The sequence below is a fragment of the Panulirus ornatus genome, chromosome 37, assembly GCF_036320965.1.
Source record: "Panulirus ornatus isolate Po-2019 chromosome 37, ASM3632096v1, whole genome shotgun sequence".
Taxonomy (NCBI): Eukaryota; Metazoa; Arthropoda; class Malacostraca; order Decapoda; family Palinuridae; genus Panulirus; species Panulirus ornatus.
The window spans coordinates 8,380,643-8,406,730 of NC_092260.1; the positions used below are offsets into that span (position 1 = coordinate 8,380,643).

General features: G+C 40.9%; 1 protein-coding gene across 1 annotated transcript in view; it reads right to left on the reverse strand.

Moving 5' to 3' along the window:
• Positions 1 to 23,147: 23,147 nt before the first annotated feature.
• Positions 23,148 to 26,088, reverse strand: part of Karybeta3 (karyopherin beta 3) — a 180,963-nt gene continuing 178,022 nt past the window's right edge. The window contains exon 17 of the mRNA XM_071683770.1: positions 23,148 to 25,728. Coding sequence (XP_071539871.1) covers positions 25,570 to 25,728 — 159 coding nt within the window. The 3' untranslated portion in view covers positions 23,148 to 25,569. The remainder of the gene's footprint in view (positions 25,729 to 26,088) is intronic.

Sequence of the window (26,088 nt, forward strand, 5' to 3'; positions counted from 1 at the left end):
TGTAACATCCCTGGGGTTCATAGCATAACGTTCCTGGGGTTATAGTGTAACATCCCTGGGGTTCATAGCATAACGTTCCTGGGGTTATAGTGTAACATCCCTGGGGTTCATAGCATAACATTACTGGGGTTATAGTGTAACATCCCTGGGGTTCATAGCATAACATTACTGGGGTTATAGTGTAACATCCCTGGGGTTCATAGCATAACATTACTGGGGTTATAGTGTAACATCCCTGGGGTTCATAGCATAACGTTCCTGGGGTTATAGTGTAACATCCCTGGGGTTCATAGCATAACATTCCTGAGGCTCATAGCATAACATCCTTAGGGCTAATAGCATAACATTCCTGGGGTTCATAGCATAGCATTCCTGGGTTAATAGCATAACATTCCTGGGGTTCATAGCATAACATTCCTGAGGTTCATAGCATAACATTCCAGGGGGTTAATAGCATAACATTCCTTGGGCCATAGCATAACATTCCTGGGGTTCATAGCATAACACTCCTGGGGTTAATAGTATACCATTCCTGAGGTTCATAGCATAACATCCCTGAGGTTCATAGCATAACATTCCTGAGGTTCATAGCATAACATTCCTGAGGTTCATAGCATAACATTCCTGAGGTTCATAGCATAACATCCTGAGGTTCATAGCATAACATCCTGAGGTTCATAGCATAACATCCCTGAGGTTCATAGCATAACATTCCTGAGGTTAATAGCATAACATTCCTGGAGTTAGTAGCATAAAATTCCTTTAGTTCACAGCATAACATCTCTGGGGTTTATAGCATAAGATTCCTGAGGTTCATAACATTCCTGGGGCTCATACATAACAATCCTGAGGTTCATAGCATAATATCCCTGAGGTTCATAGCATAACATTTCTGAGATCATATGCAAAATTTCTAGATCCTGGGTGTGGGAGGTAAGCATGCACAAGATTCTGGCGAGTGTGTTGAGGATGAGGCCAGCCACAATTCCTATTATGGAGTTGTGGGAGGTAAGGCTAGCACAAGATCCCCTCATGTCGATTGGTGTGTGTGGTGAAGCCAGCATCAATTCCCTTCTGGAGTTGGTATGGGTGGTGCGGCAAACACCCTCATGGTAATTGGTGTGGATGGTGAGGCCAGCACCACATCTACTCATGTCGGTTGGTGTGGGTGGTGAGGCCAACACCAGATCCCTTCATGGTTGTTGGAGTGGATGGTGAGGCCAGCACCACATCCCTCATGGCAGTTGGTGTGGGTGGAAGCCAGCAACCTATCCCCTCATGGCTGTTGGTGTGGGTGGTGAGGCCAACATCAGATCCCCTTATGGCTGTTGGTGTGGGTGGTGAGGCCAGCACCACATCCCTCATGGCAGTGGTGTGGGTGAAGGCCAGCACCAGATCCCTTACGGCAGTTGGTGTGGGTAGTGAATTCAGCCAGCACCAGATCCTTCATGGAGTTGGTGTAGATGGTGAGGCCTGCACCACATCCCCTCATGGCAGTTGGTGTGAGCGGTGAGGCCAGCACTACATCCCCTCGTGACAGTAGGTGTGGGTGGCGAGGCCAGCACCAGATCTCTTTATGGCAGTTGGTGTGGGTATTGAGGCCAACACCAGATCCCTTCCTTCTGAAAGGTCATTTACATAGATCAAGAAGAGCAGGCATTCCACAGCCCTCCACTAGTGAGGTTCGTCCGAATAGCATTCTCTGTTCCCTTCCAGTAATCTTTAATCAGCTTATCCAGCCTTTCTTCTCTGGCTAGACTATAGTCGTCTTCCAGTCCAAGAATCGGTAACAACTTACTGTACGTTTACTCTTCCTCCAACTTCACAAATGTCAGTAATTTTGGTGTAAATCACTTGCCAGTTAAGTCCTTCACGTTGATTCGGCTGTCTCTATATCTCAAGTGTTTACTAAAACCTATATTTTTGCCAACATGTACTGATCCTCAATAGTATACGTTTTCAAGCCTTCCATATCAGAAACTATGAACTTCCATGGTTGTTCTGTCTCTGATAGTGTACAATACCCCATAACTTCACATAATAATTTTCCATGTACCTCTTTCTCAATATCTTCGGGAGTCTGCTCTTCTGCCTCTTACAGCTTTATGTTTTAGCTCATTAGGCTCAGAATTTGCTCCCGTTTTCTGCAGTCTCTGTATCTCTACTCTATGGGAATACCCTTCTTTTGTTCTAACGAAGTAACAACAGATCCTCCTGGCTTTTTCTCTGAAGTGTTTCATTCATTCCCAGAATCTCAACATCTATTTGCCTGACCAGTTTTGAAACCTTGCCAGGTCTCTCTGCAGGGTAATGTAATCAATATCATTCTTTATTTCTCTCATGACCTTAGGACCGTCTGCAAACATGCTTAGATACGCTTCCATTCTATCAGAAAAGTCATTTACATACACCAGGAATAGTAATGGGCCCAAGACCGAGCCCTGCGGCACATCACTTATAAACCCTAAACCCAAACCCACTTCCAGGATGCACTTCTCAACTGTCTTTTACTCCCTTCCAGTAAGACAGTCTGCAATCTGCCAGTAGATCTAGCTTTTTCATCAATTAGATTTCGGAGAGAACAGTCTCTCCTACTTCCTCTTTTTTTCCCTTGGATTTTTCAGTCTCATTATTTTCCGTTTCCAAGGGTGCCCTCTTACCAAGTCAAGAAAGTATTCAGTATCATCTTCCTCTTATATATCTTTGGCTCGTTTTACTTTCATTTCAGTTTCCCTCTCTTCAGTCATATCACACTTTATATCAATTTTCCGGAAATATCAATTTCCAGATTTTCTTCAAGTTTATAAGCAAAGGTCAGTAAGTTTGCCTTAGCTAATTCTGCCATTGATTTAAAAATTCTGATCACCTCTACCTCCACCCCAGGAACACTTCGTCTTTGATTTCTTGTATTTACTCATTGCCACCGAACTTTACAGAGGGCTCCTCACATATAACCCTCAGTGTTTCTTTACCCTGTCTTCGAATATCCTCTTTCAAATCACCATATGGCTCTTTTACATTGCAAAAGAAGAACATTATTCTTCCTCTTCCATCTACACTGCGTTTCACTGGTGGATTTTTTCACAAGTCGACTGGCGTTAAAGTACTTCCTGGTTTTCCTGTAAGACACCACAGTCACTATTCTTATTTCAGATTTCTCTTGCTTCCCTTATAATATTCTTTCTCATACATTCTGAATTCTTTTTCAGAGGGGTTCACTTCGTGTCCACCCTTTATTCAACTTCTTTTCTGAAGATCTCCAATAAAATCTGAACATCCATCGTCACTAGTCTTCGTCTGTTAAACACACTGCAATGCCTTCCTTATACACAAGCAATAGAACCATGGTAAGTCTGCCCGACCATTTATTCCTTTATCATCTGTCTTTCTTACCCAAGAAGTGTGTGTGTCTATGGTTGCCATAGTACTCTCAAGTAACTTATAATCTTCATTTTTCAAACTTCTCTGAACACCATCACACTTCCTAAAACATGCTTATTCATATAGTCTCGTGCTAGGCAGATGCGTGTTTCCTGCACTCTTTCGGCTTAGGTAGTTGATGCCATCTTGGGCTGAGTTCACACATGCAATGGGGAGGAGCTTCTACCCCATTTTGATCCAATATGAGCACAAAATATTAGTTTCTTACGAGACCCCCAGCTACTATGACTGCTTTTCTATAGCGCACAACTAGTTTTCGATATCACTATCCGGTCTAGTGCATTCAGCAGGTTTTGTCAGTGCTATATGCCTTTCGTAACCTGGCGCTGACCTGACCTGACATACACCAAGTCTACAAAGTAGTAACTTGACTATTGGTTTTTAATGGATAAAAGGGAACTTTGCGTTTATTTTGAGTTAAACTAAAGCCTTTGGGTCACAGGTCATTTGAAAAAGGTTTTCGTGCGTGTGTGTTGTGGCAAAGTTCCGAGGAAAACTTCATGTAGTTAAATAAAAGTGATTTTTGCTATATTTCCATCCACGAAAGGATTCTTACATTTATAACATTATATCTCTCCCAAGAAGACATTCCTACTGAAGTTACCAGGTTTGCAGTTGAGCTTGTGATGTGATCGTAAGTCTAACATTGGAGTGAGGACTTTTGTCAATATAAGTGAACACGAACATTGAATGGTCAACAAAATTGCTTGGTATGGCTTGTTTGTAGTTGTTTACGTGCATATTGGCGATCTATAACTGATTTTGTTTACTATATATTCTTTTTAAGGAATAGTTATAGCCAACATTTTTGAGACTAAATTTCGTCTAAATAGGAAAATAAAGGTGTAGGATCAGGAACGGAGCAAATTATTTTGTTTGTGAGGACTGTCGCACATCTAGTTCGATATGGGCCTTTACCTTTGGCGGCCCGTTTGGTGATTACGAAAGGAGCTTAATGCTCCAATTCCACCTGATGATTTAGGAGACACAACAGCTAACCGGATGGGATGACCGGATAACTCAGTTGACATGTTTGATGATCCTGTCTGTTGCTTTTTAGAGAAGACACAACATGCGAACAAGTTAGTGCAGGCCTCTGGTTTGTAAGCGTTTAGCACCGCTCTCTCTCTCTCTTCCTCCCCTCACCCATCCTCTTGGACGTGGCCAGGATGGGAGTGGCCGTGCAGTATGTTTTTAGGGTATGAATGCAGGCACCCATGAATGGACTGGTGAATGATCTCAGAATTTTGTGTCTACTTTTGGACCTGTCGAAGATACTCCAGCTGTGGCTTGAAGGTAAGCCTCTAGTCGAGCCAGACTCCAAGGGATTGATGGGTGTCGACCCAGGCTACCAGTGTGTCCTGAATGGAGAGCATCCTGTCAGGCATAGTTGCGCAGATAGACTTGGCTGTGTTGATCTTGAAGCCGTCTGTTGTACTTATTTCTGTAAGGTCGAGCGAAAGCTGGGCGTTTTCAAACCGACGCACTCCTCTTACAATGAGTTGAGGGTTGTCTGCTCAGCAGAGGAGTGTTGTAGTTGGCCTTAAGGGGAAGTTGAACTAAGTTTTCCATCAGGACATTGAACAGTGTTGGAATGAAGATGCCTCCTTGTGGGATGCCGTTTTCTGGGCATCTGTAGGTCGATGTGAACCGTTGCTTCTCTGTGTTAGGTAGTTCTAAATCCATTCAAGCAATGTACCTCGGACGTCTTTTTCGACTAGCGTCGCGAGTATCGCAATTGGACTATTCAGCTCAAAGGCCTTCTCTAGGTCCAAGATCACACTGGTTAGCCTGTTGTCGACTAAGCTGAGTATCTCGACTATATTGTTCTGTGCCTGTGTTTTCGGTGTATGCCAACATGTGAGGGTGTGGAGGGCTGACTTGCCAAGTGAGCCTCTTAAGCCGTCCTTTCTCCCGTACTGGTTATGCAGCTGAGGAGGGAGACTAGTCTTCGTTTTAAAGGCACTCTGGGCCTTGAAATGAGATGTATGTCTGTCATTTTCCATTCTGGTGGGAACCTTTGTGCTGTCCATGAATCGTTAGTTGCTTGTAATAATGAGTCATGTCTAGATACTCGAGCACAGCGAAGCATGGAGTATTTGAGCCTGTCAGCCACCAATGCTGTGTCCCTGGTCCGCTCATCGCCTTCTAAAGTTCCTGCTTGGCGAAAGATCTGTCTGCATCATCCTCTCTGTTGCAAACTTCATATTTTTTCACTCTACCCTATCGTAGATGTCGCTGTCTTCCTTCTGTTTGTGCCTGGAGGCTGCGTGTAGCTGCCTGGTCGGAGAAGAGGGTTGCAAGTCTTTCGGCTTCCTCTATTGCATTGGAGTGGGTTGGCGATGACGATGCCGCTTGGCCTGATGCCTTTCCAATTCAAGCACACATTTGGTGGAGAGTGGTGTGATCGTTCACTTCGGAGCACCACCTAAGCCAGCTTACATTCTTGATTTCTTTGGTCTCTTTTCTGACTTCTTATACTATCTTGTAGAAGTCATCAGTTTGCATCGGTGAGATGCCTCCTCTATATATCTATTTATATTCATTCATCATACTTTGCCGCTGTCTCCTACGTTAGCGAAGTAGCGCAAGGAAACAGACGAAAAAATGGCCCAACCCAACCACATACACATGTATATACATACACGTCCACACACGCACATATACATACCTATACATTTCAACATATATATACATACACAGACATATACATATATACACATGTACATAATTCCTACATGCTGCCTTTATTCATTCCCGTCGCCACCCCGCCACACACGAAATAAATACCCCCTCCCCAAGCATGCGCGCAAGGTAGCGCTAGGAAAAGACAACAAAGGTCACATTTGTTCACACTCAGTATCTAGCTGTCATGCATAATGCACTGAAACCACAGCTCCCTTTCCACATCCACGCCCCACAAAACTTTCAATGGTGTACCAAACGCTTCACATGCCCTGATTTAATCCATTGTCAGCACGTCAACCCCGGTATACCACATCGTTTCAATTCACTCTATTCCTTGCACGCCTTTCGCCCTCCTGCATATTCAGGCCCCGATCGCTCAAAACAATTTTCACTCCATCCTTCCACCTCCAATTTGGTCTCCCTCTTCTCCTCGTTCCCTCCACCTCTGACACATATATCCTCTTTGACAATCTTTCCTTACTCATTCTTTCCATGTGACCAAACCATTTCAAAACACCCTCTTCTGCTCTCTCAACCACACTCTATTTGTTACCACACATCTTTCTTACTCTTTCATTACTTACTCGATCAAACCACCTCACACCATATATTGTCCTCAAACATCTCATTTCCAACACATCCACACTCCTCCGCACAACTCTATCTACAGCCCGCGCCTCGCAACCATATAGCATTGTTGGTACCACTATTCCTTCAAACATACTCATTTTTGCTTTCCGAGATAATGTTCTCGACTTCCACACATTTTTCAATGCTTCCAGAACCTTCACCCCCTCCAACACCCTGTGATTCACTTCCGCTTCCATGGTTCCATCCGTTGCCAAGTCCACTCCCAGATATCTATAACACTTCACTTCCAGTTTTTCTCCATTCAAACTTACCTCCCAATTGACTTGTCCCTCAACCCTACTGTACCTAATAACCTTGCTCTTATTCATATTTACTCACAGCTTTCTTCTTTCACACACTTTACCAAACTCAGTTACCAGCTTCTGCAGTTTCTCACAAGAATCAGCCACCAGCGATGTATCATCAGCGAACAACAACTGACTCACTTTCCAAGCTCCCTCATCCACAACAGACTGCATGCTTGCCCCTCTTGACAAAACTCTTCCATTCACCTCCCTAACAACCCCATCCACAAACAAATTAAACAACCATGGAGACATCACACACCCCTGCCACAAACCAACATTCACTGAGAACCAATCACTTTCCTCTCTTCCTACTCGTACACATGCCTTACATCCTCGATAAAATCTTTTCACTGCTTCTAACAACTTGCCTCTCACGCCATATATTCTTAATACCTTCCACAGAGCATCTCTATCAACTCTATCATATGCCTTTTCCAGATCCATAAATGCTACACACAAATCCATTTGTTTTTCTAAGTATTTCTCACGTGCATTCTTCAAAGCAAACATCTGATCCACACATTCTCTACCACTTCTGAAACCACACTGCTCTTCCCCAATCTGATGCTCTGTACATGCCTTCACCCTCTCAGTCAATACCCCCCCATATTGTTTCCCAGGAATACTCAACAAACTTATACCTCTGTAATTTGAGCACTCACTCTTATCCCTTTTGCCCTTGTACAATGGCACTATGCATGCATTCCGCCAATCCTCAGGCACCTAACCATGAGTCATACATACATTAAATATCCTTACCAACCAGTCAAAAACACAGTCACCCCCTTTTTTTAATAAATTCCACTGCAGTACCATCCAAACCCGTTGCCTTGCCAGCTTTCATCTTCCGCAAAGCTTTTACTACCTCTTCTCTGTTTACCAGATCATTCTTCCTAACCCTCTCATTTCGCAAACCACCTCGACCAAAACACCCTATATCTGCCACTCTATCATCTAACACATTCAACAAACCTTTAAAATACTCACTCCATCTCCTTCTCACATCACCACACCTTATCACCTCCCCACTAGCCCCCTTCACTTTTCTCTTGACTTACACACTTTATTTACCTCCTTCCAAAACATCTTTTTATTTTCTCTAAAATCTAAGGATACTCTCTCACCCCATTCTCCCTCAAATCTAAGGATACTCTCTCACTCCATTCTCCCTAAAATCTAAGGATACTCTCTCACCCCATCTCTCATTTGCCCTCTAATTTCACCTCTTGAACTTTTCTCTTGACCTCCTGCCTCTTTCTTTTATACATCTCCCACTCATTTGCACTATTTCTCTGCAAATATCATCCAAATGCCTCTCTCTTCTCTTTCACTAATAATCTTAATTCTTCATCCCACCATTCACTACCCTTTCTAATCTGCCCACCTCCAACGCTTCTCAGGCCAAAAGCATCTTTTGCGCAAGCAATCACTACTTCCCTAAATACATCCCATTCCTCCCCCACTCCCCTTACCTCCTTTGCTATCACCTTTTTCCATTCTGCACTCAGTCTCTCCTGGTACTTCCTCACACAAGTATCTTTCCCAAGCTCACTTACTCTAACCACTCTCTTCACCCTAACATTCTATCTTCTTTTCTGAAAACCTCTACAAATCTTCACCTTCGCCTCCACAAGATAATGATCAGACATCACTCCAGTTGCACCTCTCAGCACGTTAACATCCAAGTCTTTCTTTCGCACGCCTATCAATAATCCAATAATGCTCTCTGGCCATCTCTCCTAATTGCATATGTATACTTATGTATATCTCTCTTCTTAAACCAGGTATCCCCAATCACCAGTCCTTTTTCAGCACACAAATCTACAAGCTCTTCACCATTTGCAACACTGAGCACACCATGTACACCAATTATTCCCTCAACTGCCACATTACTCACCTTTGCATTCATATCATCCATCACTATAACCCGGTCTCATGCATCAAAACTACTAACACACTCGCTCAGCTGCTCCCAAAACACTTGCCTTTTATGATTTTTCTTCTCATGCCAAGATGCATATGCACCAATAATCGCCCATCTCTCTCCATCAACTTTCAGTTTAACCCATATCACCCTAGAGTTTACTTTCTTACACTATCACATACTCCCACCACTCTGGTTTCAGGAGTAGTGCTACTCCTTCCCTTGCTCTTGTCCTCTCACCAACCCCTGACTTTACTCATAAAGCATTCCCAAACCACTCTTCCCCTTTACCCTTCGTTTCACTCAGAGCCAAAACGTCCAGGTTCCTTTCCTCAAACATACTACCTATCTCCTCTCTCTCTCTCTCTCTTCTCTCTCTCTCTCTCTATATATATATATATATATATATATATATATATATGGGAGCGGGGGGCTGGAAATCCTCCCCTCTCATTTTTTTTTTTTAATTTTCCAAAAGAAGGAACAGAGAATTGGGCCAGGTGAGGGTAGTCCCTCAAAGGCCCAGTCATCTGTTCTTAACGCTACCTCGCTGATGCGGGAAATGGCGAATAGTTTGAAAGAAAAAAGAAAAATATATATATATATATATATATATATATATATATATATATATATATATATATTATTATCCCTGGGGATAGGGGAGAAAGAATACTTCCCACGTATTCCCTGCGTGTCGTAGAAGGCGACTAAAAGGGAAGGGAGCAGGGGGGGCTGGAAATCCTCCCCTCTCATTTTTTTATTTTAATTTTCCAAAAGAAGGAACAGAGAAGGGGGCCAGGTGAGGGTATTCCCTCAAAGGCCCAGTCCTCTGTTCTTAACGCTACCTCGTTATCGCGGGAAATGGCGAATAGTATGAAAAAAAAAAAATATATATATATATATATATATATATTATATATTTTTTTTCATACTATTCGCTATTTCCCGCGATAGCGAGTTAGCATTAAGAACAGAGGACTGGGCCTTTGAGGGAATATCCTCACCTGGCCCCCTTCTCTGTTCCTTCTTTTGGAAAAAAAAAAAAAAAAAAATATATATATATATATATATATATATATATATATATATATATATATATATATATACATTTTTTTTTTCATACTATTCGCCATTTCCCGCGATAACGAGGTAGCGTTAAGAACAGAGGACTGGGCCTTTGAGGGAATACCCTCACCTGGCCCCCTTCTCTGTTCCTTCTTTTGGAAAATTAAAATAAAAAAATGAGAGGGGAGGATTTCCAGCCCCCCGCTCCCTTCCCTTTTAGTCGCCTTCTACGACACGCAGGGAATACGTGGGAAGTATTCTTTCTCCCCTATCCCCAGGGATAATATATATACATATATATATATATATATATATATATATATATATATATCTTTCTTTCTTTCAAACTATTCGCTATTTCCCGCGTTAGCGAGGTAGCGTTGAGAACAGAGGACTGGGCCTTTGAAGGAATATCCTCACCTGGCCCCCTTCTCTGTTCCTTCTTTTGGAAAATAAAAATAAAAAAAAAAAAATAAAAAAAAAATATATATATATATATATATATATATATAATCCCTGGGGATAGGGGAGAAAGAATACTTCCCACGTATTCCCTGCGTGTCGTAGAAGGCGACTAAAAGGGGAGGGAGCAGGGGGCTGGAAATCCTCCCGTATTTTTTTTTTTTAATTTTCCAAAAGAAGGAACAGAGAATTGGGCCAGGTGAGGGTATTCCCTCAAAGGCCCAGTCCTATGTTCTTAACGCTACCTCACTAATGCGGGAAATGGCGAATAGTTTGAAAGAAAGATATATATATATATATAATATATATATATATATATATATATATATATATATATATATATATATATATATATATATATAAAGGGGAGGGAGCGGGGGGCTGGAAATCCTCCCCTCTCGTTTTTTTTTGATTTTCCAAAAGAAGGAACAGAGAACGAGGCCAGGTGAGGATATTCCCTCAGAGGCCCAGTCCTCTGTTCTTAACGCTACCTTGCTAACGCGGGAAATGGCGAATAGTATGAAAGAGAGAATATGGCTGATTCATGTGAGAAACTGCAGAAGCTGGTGACTGAGTTTGGTAAAGTGTGTGGAAGAAGAAAGTTAAGAGTAAATGTGAATAAGAGCAAGGTTATTAGGTACAGTAGGGTTGAGGGTCAAGTCAATTGGGAGGTGAGTTTGAATGGAGAAAAACTGGAGGAAGTGAAGTGTTTTAGATATCTGGGAGTGGATCTGGCAGCGGATGGAACCATGGAAGCGGAAGTGGATCATAGGGTGGGGGAGGGGGCGAAAATTCTGGGAGTGTTGAAGAATGTGTGGAAGTCGAGAACATTATCTCGGAAAGCAAAAATGGGTATGTTTGAAGGAATAGTGGTACCAACAATGTTGTATGGTTGCGAGGCGTGGGCTATGGATAGAGTTGTGCGCAGGAGGATGGATGTGCTGGAAATGAGATGTTTGAGGACAATGTGTGGTGTGAGGTGGTTTGATCGAGTGAGTAACGTAAGGGTAAGAGAGATGTGTGGAAATAAAAAGAGCGTGGTTGAGAGAGCAGAAGAGGGTGTTTTGAAGTGGTTTGGGCACATGGAGAGAATGAGTGAGGAAAGATTGACCAAGAGGATATATGTGTCAGAGGTGGAGGGAACGAGGAGAAGAGGGAGACCAAATTGGAGGTGGAAAGATGGAGTGAAAAAGATTTTGTGTGATCGGGGCCTGAACATGCAGGAGGGTGAAAGGAGGGCAAGGAATAGAGTGAATTGGAGCGATGTGGTATACCGGGGTTGACGTGCTGTCAGTGGATTGAATCAAGGCATGTGAAGCGTCTGGGGTAAACCATGGAAAGCTGTGTAGGTATGTATATTTGCGTGTGTGGACGTATGTATATACATGTGTATGGGGGGGGGGGAGGGGTTGGGCCATTTCTTTCGTCTGTTTCCTTGCGCTACCTCGCAAACGCGGGAGACAGCGACAAAGTATAATAAAAAAAAAATATATATTTGGTGGCCTTTCTTACTCTGTCGGTGGGTTTCATTCTGCTGCAGTAGTATCAACGTTTCTTGTATTTTCTAGCTGTATAGACTTGGTTTTGGAATTTGCAATATCAACAGCTTCTTGAAGGGTCTCAGCCAGTCTTCTATGTAAAGTTGCCTCGTCCAGGTGTGTTATCGGCTTGCTATTTATTTGCATAGCACTCCACACGCTTCTTAAAGAGTTCCCAGTTTGCCTTCTGAGAGTTTGTATCTCATCTTGGTGGTGGCGGCAGGGGAAGTTTGGTTGGGGTGGCAAAGCGGCCACTCATTAGAGCTGGATGCACTTTCTAGTAGGTTAAGGGTTGTAGAGCTGGAAAGGTGGCATCCAATCTTCCTCTGAACTTGAAACTGTGGTGTTCTTGCAATGTCTCCTGCAACAGTATAAGGTCGAAGTTTTCTTGATATGCTGCAGCTTGTAAGTGTGTCTTGTTCCTAATTCCGTATATTCCAGAAGAGTATCTCCAGGGAAGTAGTCGTCGCAACAGTGAGCTTTTTCTTCTAAAACTGTCTCACCATTGATGATGCTCCTTGGTGGACATGTCCATCTCCGACGCCAGCTTAATGAGGTCCACGTGTTCTGGTCTAAGGTGGTCAAACATTCCAAGGTCTGTATGGTGGAGTCGACCTTCTTCGACTTCTGAGCTGTCTGCGGCTGTGCGGCGCTGGAAGGTCTACGTTCTTCTTGGGAGACTTCGGTGCCTTCCTTTGTTCTTTTTCTTTTTAAAAAGCCTTGTTGCCTTTGGAATCATGTGAACCTCGGCTGTCACTCTGACCAGCTTCCGCTTGATTGCCTCCTCTGTGGCTGGAGCAGGAGCAGCAGCAGCAGCGACTTGTTGCATTAATCCCTCCTTCACAGTTGAGAGTTGCATGGCCTGAATCTTGTGGCCCAACAGAACAGCTTGGCTTTCTGCCAAGGGGTTGAGCTGATGGTGATCCTCGTCTCTGGGGCTGGCTGAGAGACCTTTGGTGCACTAGTTTGCTGCTCCTGCCTGGAAGGGAAGGAGGTAACAGGGAGACCAGGAAAGTCCTCAGCACTTGGTTGGGGAAGAAACTGCTGTTGGGATTACCTCTGTGATCCCCACATGAAGGTGGCTGGAGGGGCTGGTTGGCATATGATGGCAGGAGGTCAACTTGCCTGGACCTTTTTGGTTTGCTTAGAGCACTCGTTTCCAAATGTGGGTTCTCCCAGCAGCTTGGGCATTTGGGTGTTTTCTTCTGGCCAGCTTGGTTTCTCCATGAACAATTTTGTCTTGTACTTAACTGCACAGATAGCACATACCTCCTGATACTTGCAACAGGCCTAGGCCTAGTGGTGCATGAAACGCTAACACTGAAAGTATATGAGAGGCTCTGAGACATAGGGTCGCATCTGGAACTTTCCCAAGGCCTTCAGTTCGAAGGTGCTCGGTAAAGGTCCATAATGAGTTATTAGGAGGATCTGGCATGATGTCACCAATTTCTCAAAAGGCCAGGGAGCATCTCTTCTAAAGTGACTGTAGATCCTAATCTTACCATGGGTCTCTTTGTGACAGAAGGAAATTATTTAGTCAAGTCTGATAAATCTGCAAAGACCAGACTCAAATGACAGAAACCCTCAGCAGATAACAGGTTTCCAAAGGGAAGTCCACTAACCATGGGAGAGCCTCTGCTACCCTTGCTTCCTCAGATGTGTCCAAGAAGTACTTGGTGTCAAGTCGATGGTATCCCAAACCTGGATGAGTCTGCTAAAACTGTGGCAAGCCTGCTGTCTGATAAAAATTGGGAAGAGGGAAATCTTGCATAGACAGCAGGTAGCAACAGATTCAGCCAAGCAGGAGAGTGGTCCTAGAGAGGCAAGTGCCTGTTGCTGCATTGGTCAGATCAGTTGTGATTTTGTTGTAATCTGACAAGATGTCTTCTCTGGTAGGTTATATCTAGGTTGCCAGGCCTCAGTGAATCATCAACTTTTTGAAGCAAGTATCTGAGACCAAAAATCACTAAATATTTGGTGTGGGTCTTTTATAGCAGATATGCCAACCCCTGAATAAAGGTGAAACCAAGACTGTGTTGGAATGGTGTACAATCTTCGACTGTCTGGTGGTTCAGAAGACTGTGGTTCCTTATCAGAATTGAACTCTGTATAAACTGGTTTGAAGGACATGTTTATGCAATGTCGCACAACTTTTGAGTACTGGGAGCTACTGCCCAGGGGTTGAGCTCTGATGGTTATGAGAATGTAAACCATTCTTTTATAAAAAGGCTTTTACACACCTTCCCAATAATAGGGAAGAGCTTTTACCAACTAATGAAAAAAAGTGACTGCTTCACCGTTTAATTAGAAGTGTCTCCAGCATCTTGAGGAAGAGAATGCTACATGTACTGTGGTTCTTACAGATTTTGCACAAATCATCCTATTGGTAATAGGAAAAAAAGGCAAACAAGATGGAATAAAAAGGATTTTTAGATGATATAATTTATTGATACTGTGAGGAAATTTATGTACAACAGGCCTCTAATGAATTTGATGAGAGGCTTACATTCTGAAAAATAACTTAATCTGAACCTCTACACATACCTTATGGACATCTTCTTCAGAAAGTCTGTTTAGAAACTATCACAGCTTAACCAAGACAGCCAATAAGTGTATTCTTATAAAAAAAATTATGAAGGTTTCAGACATTCTTCCAGAATCCTGCCTATGAATGGTTTACATAACCCTGTATTAAAGCCAGCCACTCATGCACAATCTGTAAGCCTGTGAGCACAAGCATCTGCTTACACAGTATCAAGTGATGCAATTATGTTGAATTCAGAGAGGCAAATACGTTTAATTCAATAATGTGTTCAATTTCATCTTGCTTCCAACTTATTGAAATCTTATCAAAATATTTGTTACTATATATATATATATATATATATATATATATATATATACACACACACCCAGGATCCTTCTTATGAGGCTCCTGAAGCCTCAATGCTGCACTTCAAGCAGGATTATAAAAATGATGCAAACATTTGGCATGACAAGTTCCTCAACGAGACTTTACACCGACAATGATACAGCCTTGCCAAATGTAACATTTTCCTCACATTTTGGTATAGTCAGGTAAAACCTATTTATCTATAAATCAGTAAAACAGGTATATACATATATTTTGGCAATCTATAGTCAACCAAGGATGCCTTTCTTGAAAGTCCAGGTATTACCCCTGGACACCTTCTCAAAGAGTTCCAGCAGCTCCAAAGGTGCACTTCTTCCAGCAGCTGGGAAATGATTGACTCCTTTGGAGTGAGAAGTTATTCAACAATACTGTATTCCCTTTAGTCAAAACATGATGTAATAACAGCCTCACCATCTGCAAAGATGACTTTTCACTCTCATTATAACCACAAACGGGAAAGAGTCCAATAACACCTTCATATATATTATAAAAAAAAAAAAAAAAAAAATATATATATATATATATATATATATATATATATATATATATATATATATATATATATATACATTCATAGACTGTGTTGCTAAACTCTGCCTACATGAGGTTACATCTCGAGTGAAGAGTCAACTTTGGTGTGCTTGTTTCATCATTGGTAGACAAAAGAAAATATGGTCTGGTCAATGAACTCAATTCAAAGGAGGCCATCCAGTCCCTGACACAGCATATGTGGTGCAACCTTGAAACTACAGGAGCCAATGGATTGGTGGGATATTGGTTTCATATCTATAGCCCTATGACCCACTACAAAAGAGGTCCTGGGACAGTAGTAATCATAATCGTAAAATAATAAATAACAAAAAAAAAAAATGTTATTGGACTCCACTTGGTTGTTTATGCTACTAGGGAGTTTTATCCTTAATAAGGTTGTATCGTCAGAGTACAAGTTCATCAAAGAACTTCTCACCCTACAGAAGTCCATCCCTTGCCCACCACTGGTTGTAGCACAGCCTCAAAGCTCCAGGACCCATGGAGGTGTGGTCCTGGAATTATATATATATATATATATATATATATATATATATATATATATATATATATATATATATATATATAAAACAATATAAATAGAGACATGTTCAAATGCTGAATAAGTATACAAATCTATTGTTAACTAAACTACTGACAGGAACAATCTTTCTAGAATTCACTTAAAATGAAACCAAAGAAAAATAATATACAATATGTAAAATAAAATTAGCTGCTGAGGGCTGACTGGAAGGACCCAGGTTAGAAGGCTCAACTGCCAACTTAACCTGGTATAGACACAAGAATTGGTGATATAATGTACTAGCTTACATAGTAACAACGGAGCTAGTACACAGAAGACTTATGTACAATGCAAATGACAGGGCCCCAAATTGCTATTTAGAGGTACATAAACTGTAATGAAATGAGTGAATGTGTGAATCCCTACTTCTCAAGCCTCTAATAAAAACCCTAGTTGCGAGATGGCTAGATATGTATAAAAATAGGCCCATAGCACATAACCAGGGAAGAGCAGCATCAGAAGTTGGGACCTGAGACAGTGACATGCAGAGGTATGAACAACCAAATTCCACACCACTACTTCAGCAATAATTCTTACAATTAAGTGGCACTTGCAGCCAAACAACTACTTAACCTTCTACAAGGCGAGAAAAATTCTCTACTCACAGAGCAGAGGACAGAAATGATGAAAACACCAAACAAAATAACTGAATGAGAAAGAAAATGTGTAGGTAATACAGAAAAACAAAATGTTTTATATTTTCAATTACTGGAAAAATATATTCTAAATTACACATGGTTTTGTTTCCAGAAGTGCCAAAATAAAGAACATAACTATAAACTAGAAACATGAGCATCAATGGTTGGTAAGAAATAAGCTGAAGGGGTTCCAGAATCTGGGATAATATTGAAGACACTGAACTACAAAATTCTGCAAGCTTTTCTTTGGTACTTATACTGATGTGTTAAAGGTGCTCTGCTTCTAAAAGAAGGATGCCTACATTGAGAAGATCTTGTCTTTTACTTTTGAATCTTCTTATCTATAATAGGTTTCTGACAATTCAATGACCTCAAAGTATGTTTTCAAATGTTAACACACAAAATTGTCATCTAGCAAATGCCAATCATAAACTTTTATCTTCACATGTACGTAGACAATCAAGAACAAAAAATAATTCTTAAAGAAACTCTCCAAATCTGTACCTAAATACACCTTGTGACAAGATGTCAAAACACAATCCATCATCCCCAACATCTTAACTTTTAAACAAACAAAACATGATACCAAATGTTTACAAAAGGCAGAGCACCTATAATAACTACTTATATCCAGAGTACATTGCCATAAAAGACTGAGGGGCAGGAGTCACCAGGCTTACCCTTGCTGTCCTTATAATGATAATAATAATAAATAATAATAAAAATAATAATAATAATATTAATAATAATAATAATAATAATGGTAATAATAATTCAAGCCAGTTTGCCCTATCCTGCCTCAGCAAGGTAGCACAAGTTAAAGACTACTGAGATTTACGGGAAAAATCCTTGCTTGGTCATAATAACAACATTGATAATACCAATAATAATAATAATAATAATAATAATAATAATAATAATAATAATAACAATAATGTGCTACCTCACTATCATGGGAAACTGCAATCAAGTATTGGGGGGTACGGGGATATGAGGAGGAGCCAAGCAAGAAATTAATTCATTTAAATCTTGTTCATCTGTTCCTGATACTACCTCGCTCATATGGAACATAAATGAAAAATAATACATAATTATTAGAGCTGTTCATATATGTTCAAAAAATTTTTTCCTACTTTTTCGCCATTTCCTGCATTAGCAAGGTAACTGTATGTATGACAGCTAGAGAATGAGTGTGAGCACTTGTGGCCTTTTTTCGTCTGTTTCCTGGTACTGCCTCACTGACACAGGGTGTGGCAATGCTGTTTCCCTTGGGGAAGAGCATAAAGGCGAGCAAGCAAAAATGGGTATGTTTGAAGGAATAGTGGTTCCAACAATGTTATATGGTTGCGAGGCGTGGGCTATAGAGTTGTGCGGAGGAGGGTGGATGTGCTGGAAATGAGATGTTTGAGGACAATATGTGGTGTGAGGTGGTTTGATTGAGTAAGAAATAATAGGGTAAGAGAGATGTGTGGTAATAAAAAGAGTGTGGTTGAGAGAGCAGAAGACGGTGTTCTGAAATGGTTTGGTCACATGGAGAGAATGAGTGAGGAAAGATTGACAAAGAGGATATATGTGTCAGAGGTGGAGGGAATGAGGAGAAGTGGGAGACCAAATTGGAGGTGGAAAGATGTGAAAAGGATTTTGAGTGATTGGGGCCTGAGCATGCAGGAGGGTGAAAGGCGTGCAAGGAATAAGAGTGAATTGGAACGATGTGGTATACCGGGGTCAACGTGCTGCCAATGGATTGAACCAGGGCATGTGAAGCGTCTGGGGTAAACCATGGAAAGTTCCATGGGGCCTGGATGTGGTTTCAGTGCATTATACAGACAGCTAGAGACTAAGTGTGAACAAATGGGGCCTTTGTTGTCTTCTTAGCGCTACCTCACGCACATGTGGGGGGAGGGGGTTGTTATTTCAGGCGTGGTGGGGTGGCATGGGAATGAATAAAGGCAGACAGTATGAACTATGTACATGTATATAATGTCTGTGTGTGTATATATATGTATACGTTGAGATGTATAGGCATGTATATTTGCGAGTGTGGACGTGTATGTATATACGTGTGTATGTGGGTGGGTTGGGCCATTCTTTCGTCTGTTTCCTTGCTCTACCTCGCTAATGCGGGAGAGAGCAACAAAGCAAAATAAATAAATAAATAAATAAATATATATCATACTTAATCACTGTCTCCCGCGTCAGCGAGTAGCGCAAGGAAACAGACAAAGAATGGCTCAATCCCCCACATACACATACACATATGTATGCCCATACATACATACATATACGTTTCAATGTATACATACATATACATATGTACATATTCGTGCTTGCTGCCTTCATCCATTCCTGTCAACATCCCGCCACACAGGAAACAGCATTCCAGCTCCCAAGCAAGGTAGTGCCAGGAAAAGATAAAAAGGTAGGATGGTAGCATTAAGAACACATGACTATCATTATTACTATCATTATTGATTGCAACCAATTTTCAATCTTTCCTCAAAGGTTAATAAGTCTAATAATCATATATCTTTTCTAAATTGTTAGCAGAGTTCTGCATTACCAAGGTAGTGCCAGAAACAAGAAGAAATGACCTCATTCACTCACATCCATTCTCTACCTATCATGTTTAATGGATTAAAACCACAGCATCCTATCCACAACTAGGGCCCATAGACCTCTCCATTGTTTCCCCAGCCACTCTCATTGTCTTGGTCCACTGACAAGTCAGCTCCCCCTGTATACCACACTGCTCTAATTCATCCAATCCTGTGCATGTTTCACCATCTTGCATGTTCAAACCACAAGCACTCAAAACCTTAATTCCATCCTTCCATCCCCAATTTGGGCTCTGATATATATATCCTCTTCTACAACCTCTCTCTCAACTATGCTCTCCACATTACCATCTACCCCTCTCTCTTACCTATTACCTCTCACGATGAAATTTTCTCACACAACCTGTCCTAATCATACATTTTATTTCCAACACATTCACCCTCTTCCATACATTCTCACAGTCCATGTCTCACATCCTTACAACAATGATGAAACTACTATACATAACTTCAAATACGCCCATCTTTGGACTCTAACATAAAGACCTCTCTTTACAAACATACCTCAATGCTACCAGGACCCCCCAATGACTCACACTAAAACACTTCACTTTCCCTGTCTTCTACATTCAAACTAACATCATAACTTACCTGTCTCTCTCCACTACTAAACTTAACCTTGCTTTTATTCACATTTACTCTCTCAAATTTCTCTTTACACAAACTCAAGACACCAGCTTGTCTCCTTTCATACAGTCTTCCAAACTCAGACATCTGCCTCTGCAATTTCTAATTCAAATCTATGACCAATGCTGTGTCAGCATGAAACAAAAACTGACAACGATCAGCACCCCCACCCTCAACAGACTGCATAATTGCCCCTCTCCAAGATACAGCCTTGGTGGCATCACACAACACTGCCTCATACCCACTTTTACCTGAGGCCACTCAACCTCCTCTCTACCTACATGCAAACATGCCTTACTCTCTTGATAAAACTCGAGTGTGGCAGGGTGGTGACAGGAATGGGTGAAGGTGGCAAGTATGGATATGTACATGTGTATATATGTATATGTATGTATACACTGAAATGTATATGTGCGTGTGTGGGCGTTTATGTATATACATGTGTACGTGGGTGGGTTGGGCCATTCCTTGTCTGCTTCCTTGCACTACCTTGTTCACACTGGAGACAGCAGTTAAGTATAATAAAATGGATAGATAGGGTTGTGTGGAGAAGAGTGGATGTGTTGAAAATGAGATGTCTGAGAACAATACATGGTGTGAGGTGGTTTGATCGAGTAAGTAATGAAAGGGTAAGAGAGATGTGTGGTAATAAAAAGAGTGTGGTGGAGAGAGTTGAAGAGGGTGTATTGAAATGATTTGGTCACATGGAGAGAATGAGTGAGGAAAGATTGACAAAGAGGACATATGTGTCAGAGGTGTGGGGAACGAGGAGAAGCAGGAGACCAAATTGGAGGTGGAAGGATGGAGTGAAAAATATTTTGAGTGATCGGGGCTTGAACATACAGGAGGGTGAAAGGCATGCAAGGAATAGAGTGAATTGGAACGATGTGGTATACTGGGGTCGATGTGCTGTCAATGGATTGAACCAGGGCATATGAAGCATCTGGGGCAAACCATGGAAAGTCTTGTGGGGCCTAGATGTGGAAAGGGAGCTGTGGTTTCAGTGCATTACACGACAGCTAGAGACTGAATGTGAACGAATATGACTTTTGTTGTCTTTTCCTAGCGCTACCTCGCATGGGTGTGTGTGTGTGCCATTTCATGTGTGGCTGGGTGGCGACAGCAATGGATGAAGGCAGCAAGTATGAATATGTACATGTGTATATATATGTCTGGCGATGGGAATAAATAAAGGCAGAAAGTATGAATTATGTACATGTGTATATATGTATATGTCTGTGTGTGTACATATATGTGTACACTGAGGTGTATAGGTATGTATATTTGCGTGTGTGGACATGTATGTATATACATGCGTATGTGGGTGGGTTGGGCCATTCTTTCGTCTGTTTCCTTGCGCTACCTCGCTAACGCAGGAGACAGCGACAAAGCAAAATAAATATATAAATAAAATGTCTGTGCATGTATATGTATGTATACACTGAAATGTATAGGTATGTATATATATATATGTGCAAGTGGGCGTGTATGTATATAAATATGTATGTGGGTGGGTTGGGCCATTCTTTCATCCGTTTCCTTGCGTTACCTCGCTAAAGTGGGAGACAGCAACAAAGTATAATGAATATATATATATATATATATATATATATATATATAAACACAAACACACAGGTGCTCCCCGACTTATGATAGGGTTACATTCCAATAAACCCTATAGTATGTTGAAAATATCATGAGTAGAAAATATATTTAGTATAGTACATCTAACCTAATGAACATTACAGCTTAGCCCAGCCTACCTTAAACCTCACCCACAATTATCATATGCAGCTCTTCCAAAACACCTTCAGTACCTTCAGTATCAGCTCTTGCTACCTTATCATTAACCTTTATATTAAGAAAATTACGACGCCATTTGAAGCAGAACCACCCATTGCTTACTGTAACCATTTGTGTATAAGTAGGATCATCAGCATGCCATTTTATCACAATGAAAAGACTTCTTGCCTTAGCCTGGATCGTCAATATATTAAGAGTTATGCAATTCTGTATCTGGTCTTCCATCCATGTGACAAGTAATTCTTCCACATCATCAATCAGCCCAGCTCTTTCTTTTGAGATGACAGTGGATTTAACTGATACTGAAGATTTCACTACACCACTGATTCAATTCTAATCCTTTAAGATGGTTGAGATTATCAATTGTGAATGTCCTAACTCACGTGCGATGGCCATTACTGGCTTGCCACCTTCATGCTGGGCAACCATCTTTAATTTCATCTCATGAGTAATTGCCCTCTTCTCACCAGAGGCAGGAGACAGAGATGGGCAATTTGAATGCAAGATGGGATGCACATACACAAAATCCAAAAAAATGCTGGCAACACAGTACAATGTAAAGTAACTGTTGTTTACACTTGTGATCACATGGCTCAATGGATGCTTTATCTCGCTGCCTCTGCGCAGCATCATGTAAGAGTATCATATTGCATATTGCTAGCCTGGGAAAAGATCAAAATCCAAAATTTTAAGTACGGGTTCAACTGAAAGCATATCGTTAATGTACCATCGTAAAGTTGAAAATCTTAAGTTGAATAATTAAAAGTTGGTGAGCACCTGTATATACATCTTTATTCTATTCTATTAAACTTTGTCGCTGTCTTCCGCGTTAGCAAGGTAGCGCAAGGAAACAGACGAAAGAATGGCCCAATCCATCCACACACGCACATATACATATATATATATATACACACACACAGACATATACATGTATATATATTATCCTTGGGGATAGGGTAGAAAGAATACTTCCCATATATTCCCTGTGTGTCGCAGAAGGCAACTAAAAGGGGGGGGAGCGGGGAGCTAGAAATCTTCCCCTCTCATTTTTAATTTTCCAAAAGAAGGAACAGAGAAGGGGCCCAAGTGAGGATATTCCCTTAACGATTCAGTCCTCTGTTCTTAATGCTACCTCGCTAACGTGGGAAATGGAGAAGTGTGAAAAAATATATATATTGACATGCTGTCAATGGACTAAACCATGGTATTGTGAAGCATTCAGAGTAAACAACAGAAAGGTCTGTAGGCCCTGTTTGTGTATAGGCAACAGCAGTTTCGGAACATTATGCATGAGAGAGAGAGATCAGATGTGGCCTTTCCTTTCTTTGTCTGTTTCTGGTGCTATCTTGCTAATGCAAGAAACAACAAGCAAACATGACATGTATGTATGCATGCATGTGTGTGTGTGTGTGTGTGTGTGTGTGTATACATGAATGTGGTGTGAGGTGGTTTGACTGAGTAAGTAATGAAAGGGTAAGAAAGATGTGTGGTAATAAAAGAGAGTGGTTGAGAGAGCAGAGCATGGTATGCTGAAAAGGTTTGGACATATGGAGAGAATGAGTGAGGAAAGATTGACAAAGAGGATGCATCAGAGGTGGAGGGAACAGGTAGAAGCAGGAGACCAAATTGGAGGTGGAAGGATGGAGTGAAGAAGATTTTGAGTGATCAGCGCCTGAACATACAATACAGGAGGGTGAGAGGCGTGCAAGGAATAGAGTGAATGGGAACAATGTGGTATACTGGGGTCAACGTGCTGTCAATGGACTGAACCAGGGCAAGTGAAACATCTGGGGTACACCATGGAAAGGTTTGTGTGGCCTAGATGTGGATAGGGGGGCTGTGGTTTTGGTGCACTGCACATGACAGCTAGAGAGTGAGTGTGAACGAATGTGGCCTCATTTGTCTGCTTTCCTGGTGCTACCTCATCGAAGCAGGGGGTAGCAATGTTGTTTCCTGTGAGGCGGGGTAGTGCCAGGAATGGATGAAGGCAAGCAAGTATGATTATGTACATGTGTATATAAGTGTATGTCTGTGTATGTGTATGTCTATGTATGTGTATGTCTGTGTATGTGTATGTTGATATGTTATCCCTGGGGATAGGGGAGAAAGAAAACTTCCCTCGTATTTCCTGAGTGTCATAGAAGGCAACTAAAAGGGGAGGGAGCAGGGGGCTAGAAATCCTCCCCTCTCATTTTTTTAATTTTCCAAAACAGGGAACGGAGAAAGGGGCCAAGTGAGGATATTCCCTCATAGGCTCAGTCTTAATGCTCAGTTCTTAATGCTACCTTGCTAATGAGGGAAATGGCAAATATGTATAATAAAAAAAATGTATATGTATTTGTATGTATATGTGCATATATGATCGTCTGTGTACATATGTGTGTATATGAGTGGATGAGCCATTCTTCGTCTGTTTCCTGGCTCTATCTCGCTAACGGAAACAGCAATTATGTATAAAAAATTATAAAAATAAATAAATAAATGGGGTTTGGGGGATGGCCAAGTGAGGAGTTTTCCCTCTAAGGATCAGTCATCTGTTCTTGACACTACCTAGCGATCGCTAATAAGGGAAATGGCGAATATGTATGGGGAAAATATAAATAATTACAATCTTAAATGCATATAGGTTAACCTTTACCAATCTGCAACAATGACTCTCAAAGATCAGCCATGGTAATGTATGTAATAGCAAAATTACTGATAATCTGCACTAATGCTAATTTTTCAAAAACAGCAATAACAATCATAAATATAAATTGTAAACATCTCATACCAAACCACAGTCATGTACTAACAAGGGTAAGCTAGTATGTTGGGAAAGAGATTAAACACCATGCAGATGCTGTGAACCCATCCCAAGAAATAGTAATAACTAGGGATGTGGGTGCCTTTAGGGCACACAATGGACCACTAGATTCACCCGTTTTGCTACATACACAAAGTGGAATGATCCATTATTAATAGATTCATGTTCATCATTGGGATCATACGTTACTAAATTAATGAATATCACATCATCAATTCTATGATCCATAAATATATGCATATGTAGCTCAGTTCCAAAACCAGAGTCCATGAAAATCCCTACTCTTACTATGATCAAGAAAGAAGAAATAAAATATGAAAAAAGTAATACCATCAGTTTTTTTAAATGATCCTCTGATCAAAAATATCGTCAGTAGGAAAAATTCACTATTTATAAATATATAATTCAAAATACACGCAGTGTATGATATTAAAATATCAGAGCAAACCTATTCTTATTTCCTACTATTCTAAATTTCTCTGATACATATAGAAAAAATTATGCACATGGAATTTAGAGTAACAATAAATTTAACTAATATTGCTATGAAACATCAATACAAAATAAATTTTTTAAATTAATATAAGTTAACTAACATTACCTCCTGCTTTAAAATCACACTGTTGCTTAATTATCATACTTTGAAAAGTTTACTATGCTCAGAGTCACAAGAAAACATATATCCATGAACATGGGCTGTCTTGTAAAAGCTACTATCACCTTGATTTCAACACCAATAATAAAATGACATGGTAAATCTCAAGAATTACTTGACTTCACTCTTATGCTGGTGGGCATTGAGGTGAACCTTGTGAGTGAACAACGGTAAAATGATGCACTAGGTGATTTATTGTGATGATGCATCGTGCACTGGATACAATAGCAAAGTTACATGAACAATTTTTTCAATTCTAACGGTAGCAAATTGATAACATGCTTTAATTCTAACTGAAAAAAACCTACACAAGTAAAGGACTACAAACACTGAATAATGAACTACGTGGTGAGGTACTGATGAAGTGCTACTTGCTGCTCTTGTGTTAACTGACTAATGCATGCCTGGAACATGTCTGGATTGGCTTGTAACTGTTGTACAATATTAAGCATGCGTTTCGTTACTTCAGCATCTTTCTCCACTGCCTCTCTTTTGAATGCCTGTGTAGAGAAAAAAAAGAAAAAAGAAAAATAGAAATACTTTATTGGTACATCATGTGCTCCAGTGGATTTGGTACAAGTCTCCTCTAGGAAATAACATCTATCTATCTATATCTTTAATGTCTGTTCCATTTGGGAATTCCCTCAAGTGGATAGTCAAGGCAAAAGATTATACATAATTGGTGAACTCCAGTGCCACTTTTTAGCTATTAGTGCCTTGCCCTTAATAGGCTACTGGCAACTCTAGTGCAGCGCTTGCTAAGGCTCCTACCAACTAATACTACCCACTGTGTTTATGTACTGTCCCAACCGAATGCTCCTAGCTAATGCTTGGACCAACTGCTATTATCAAATATTTCT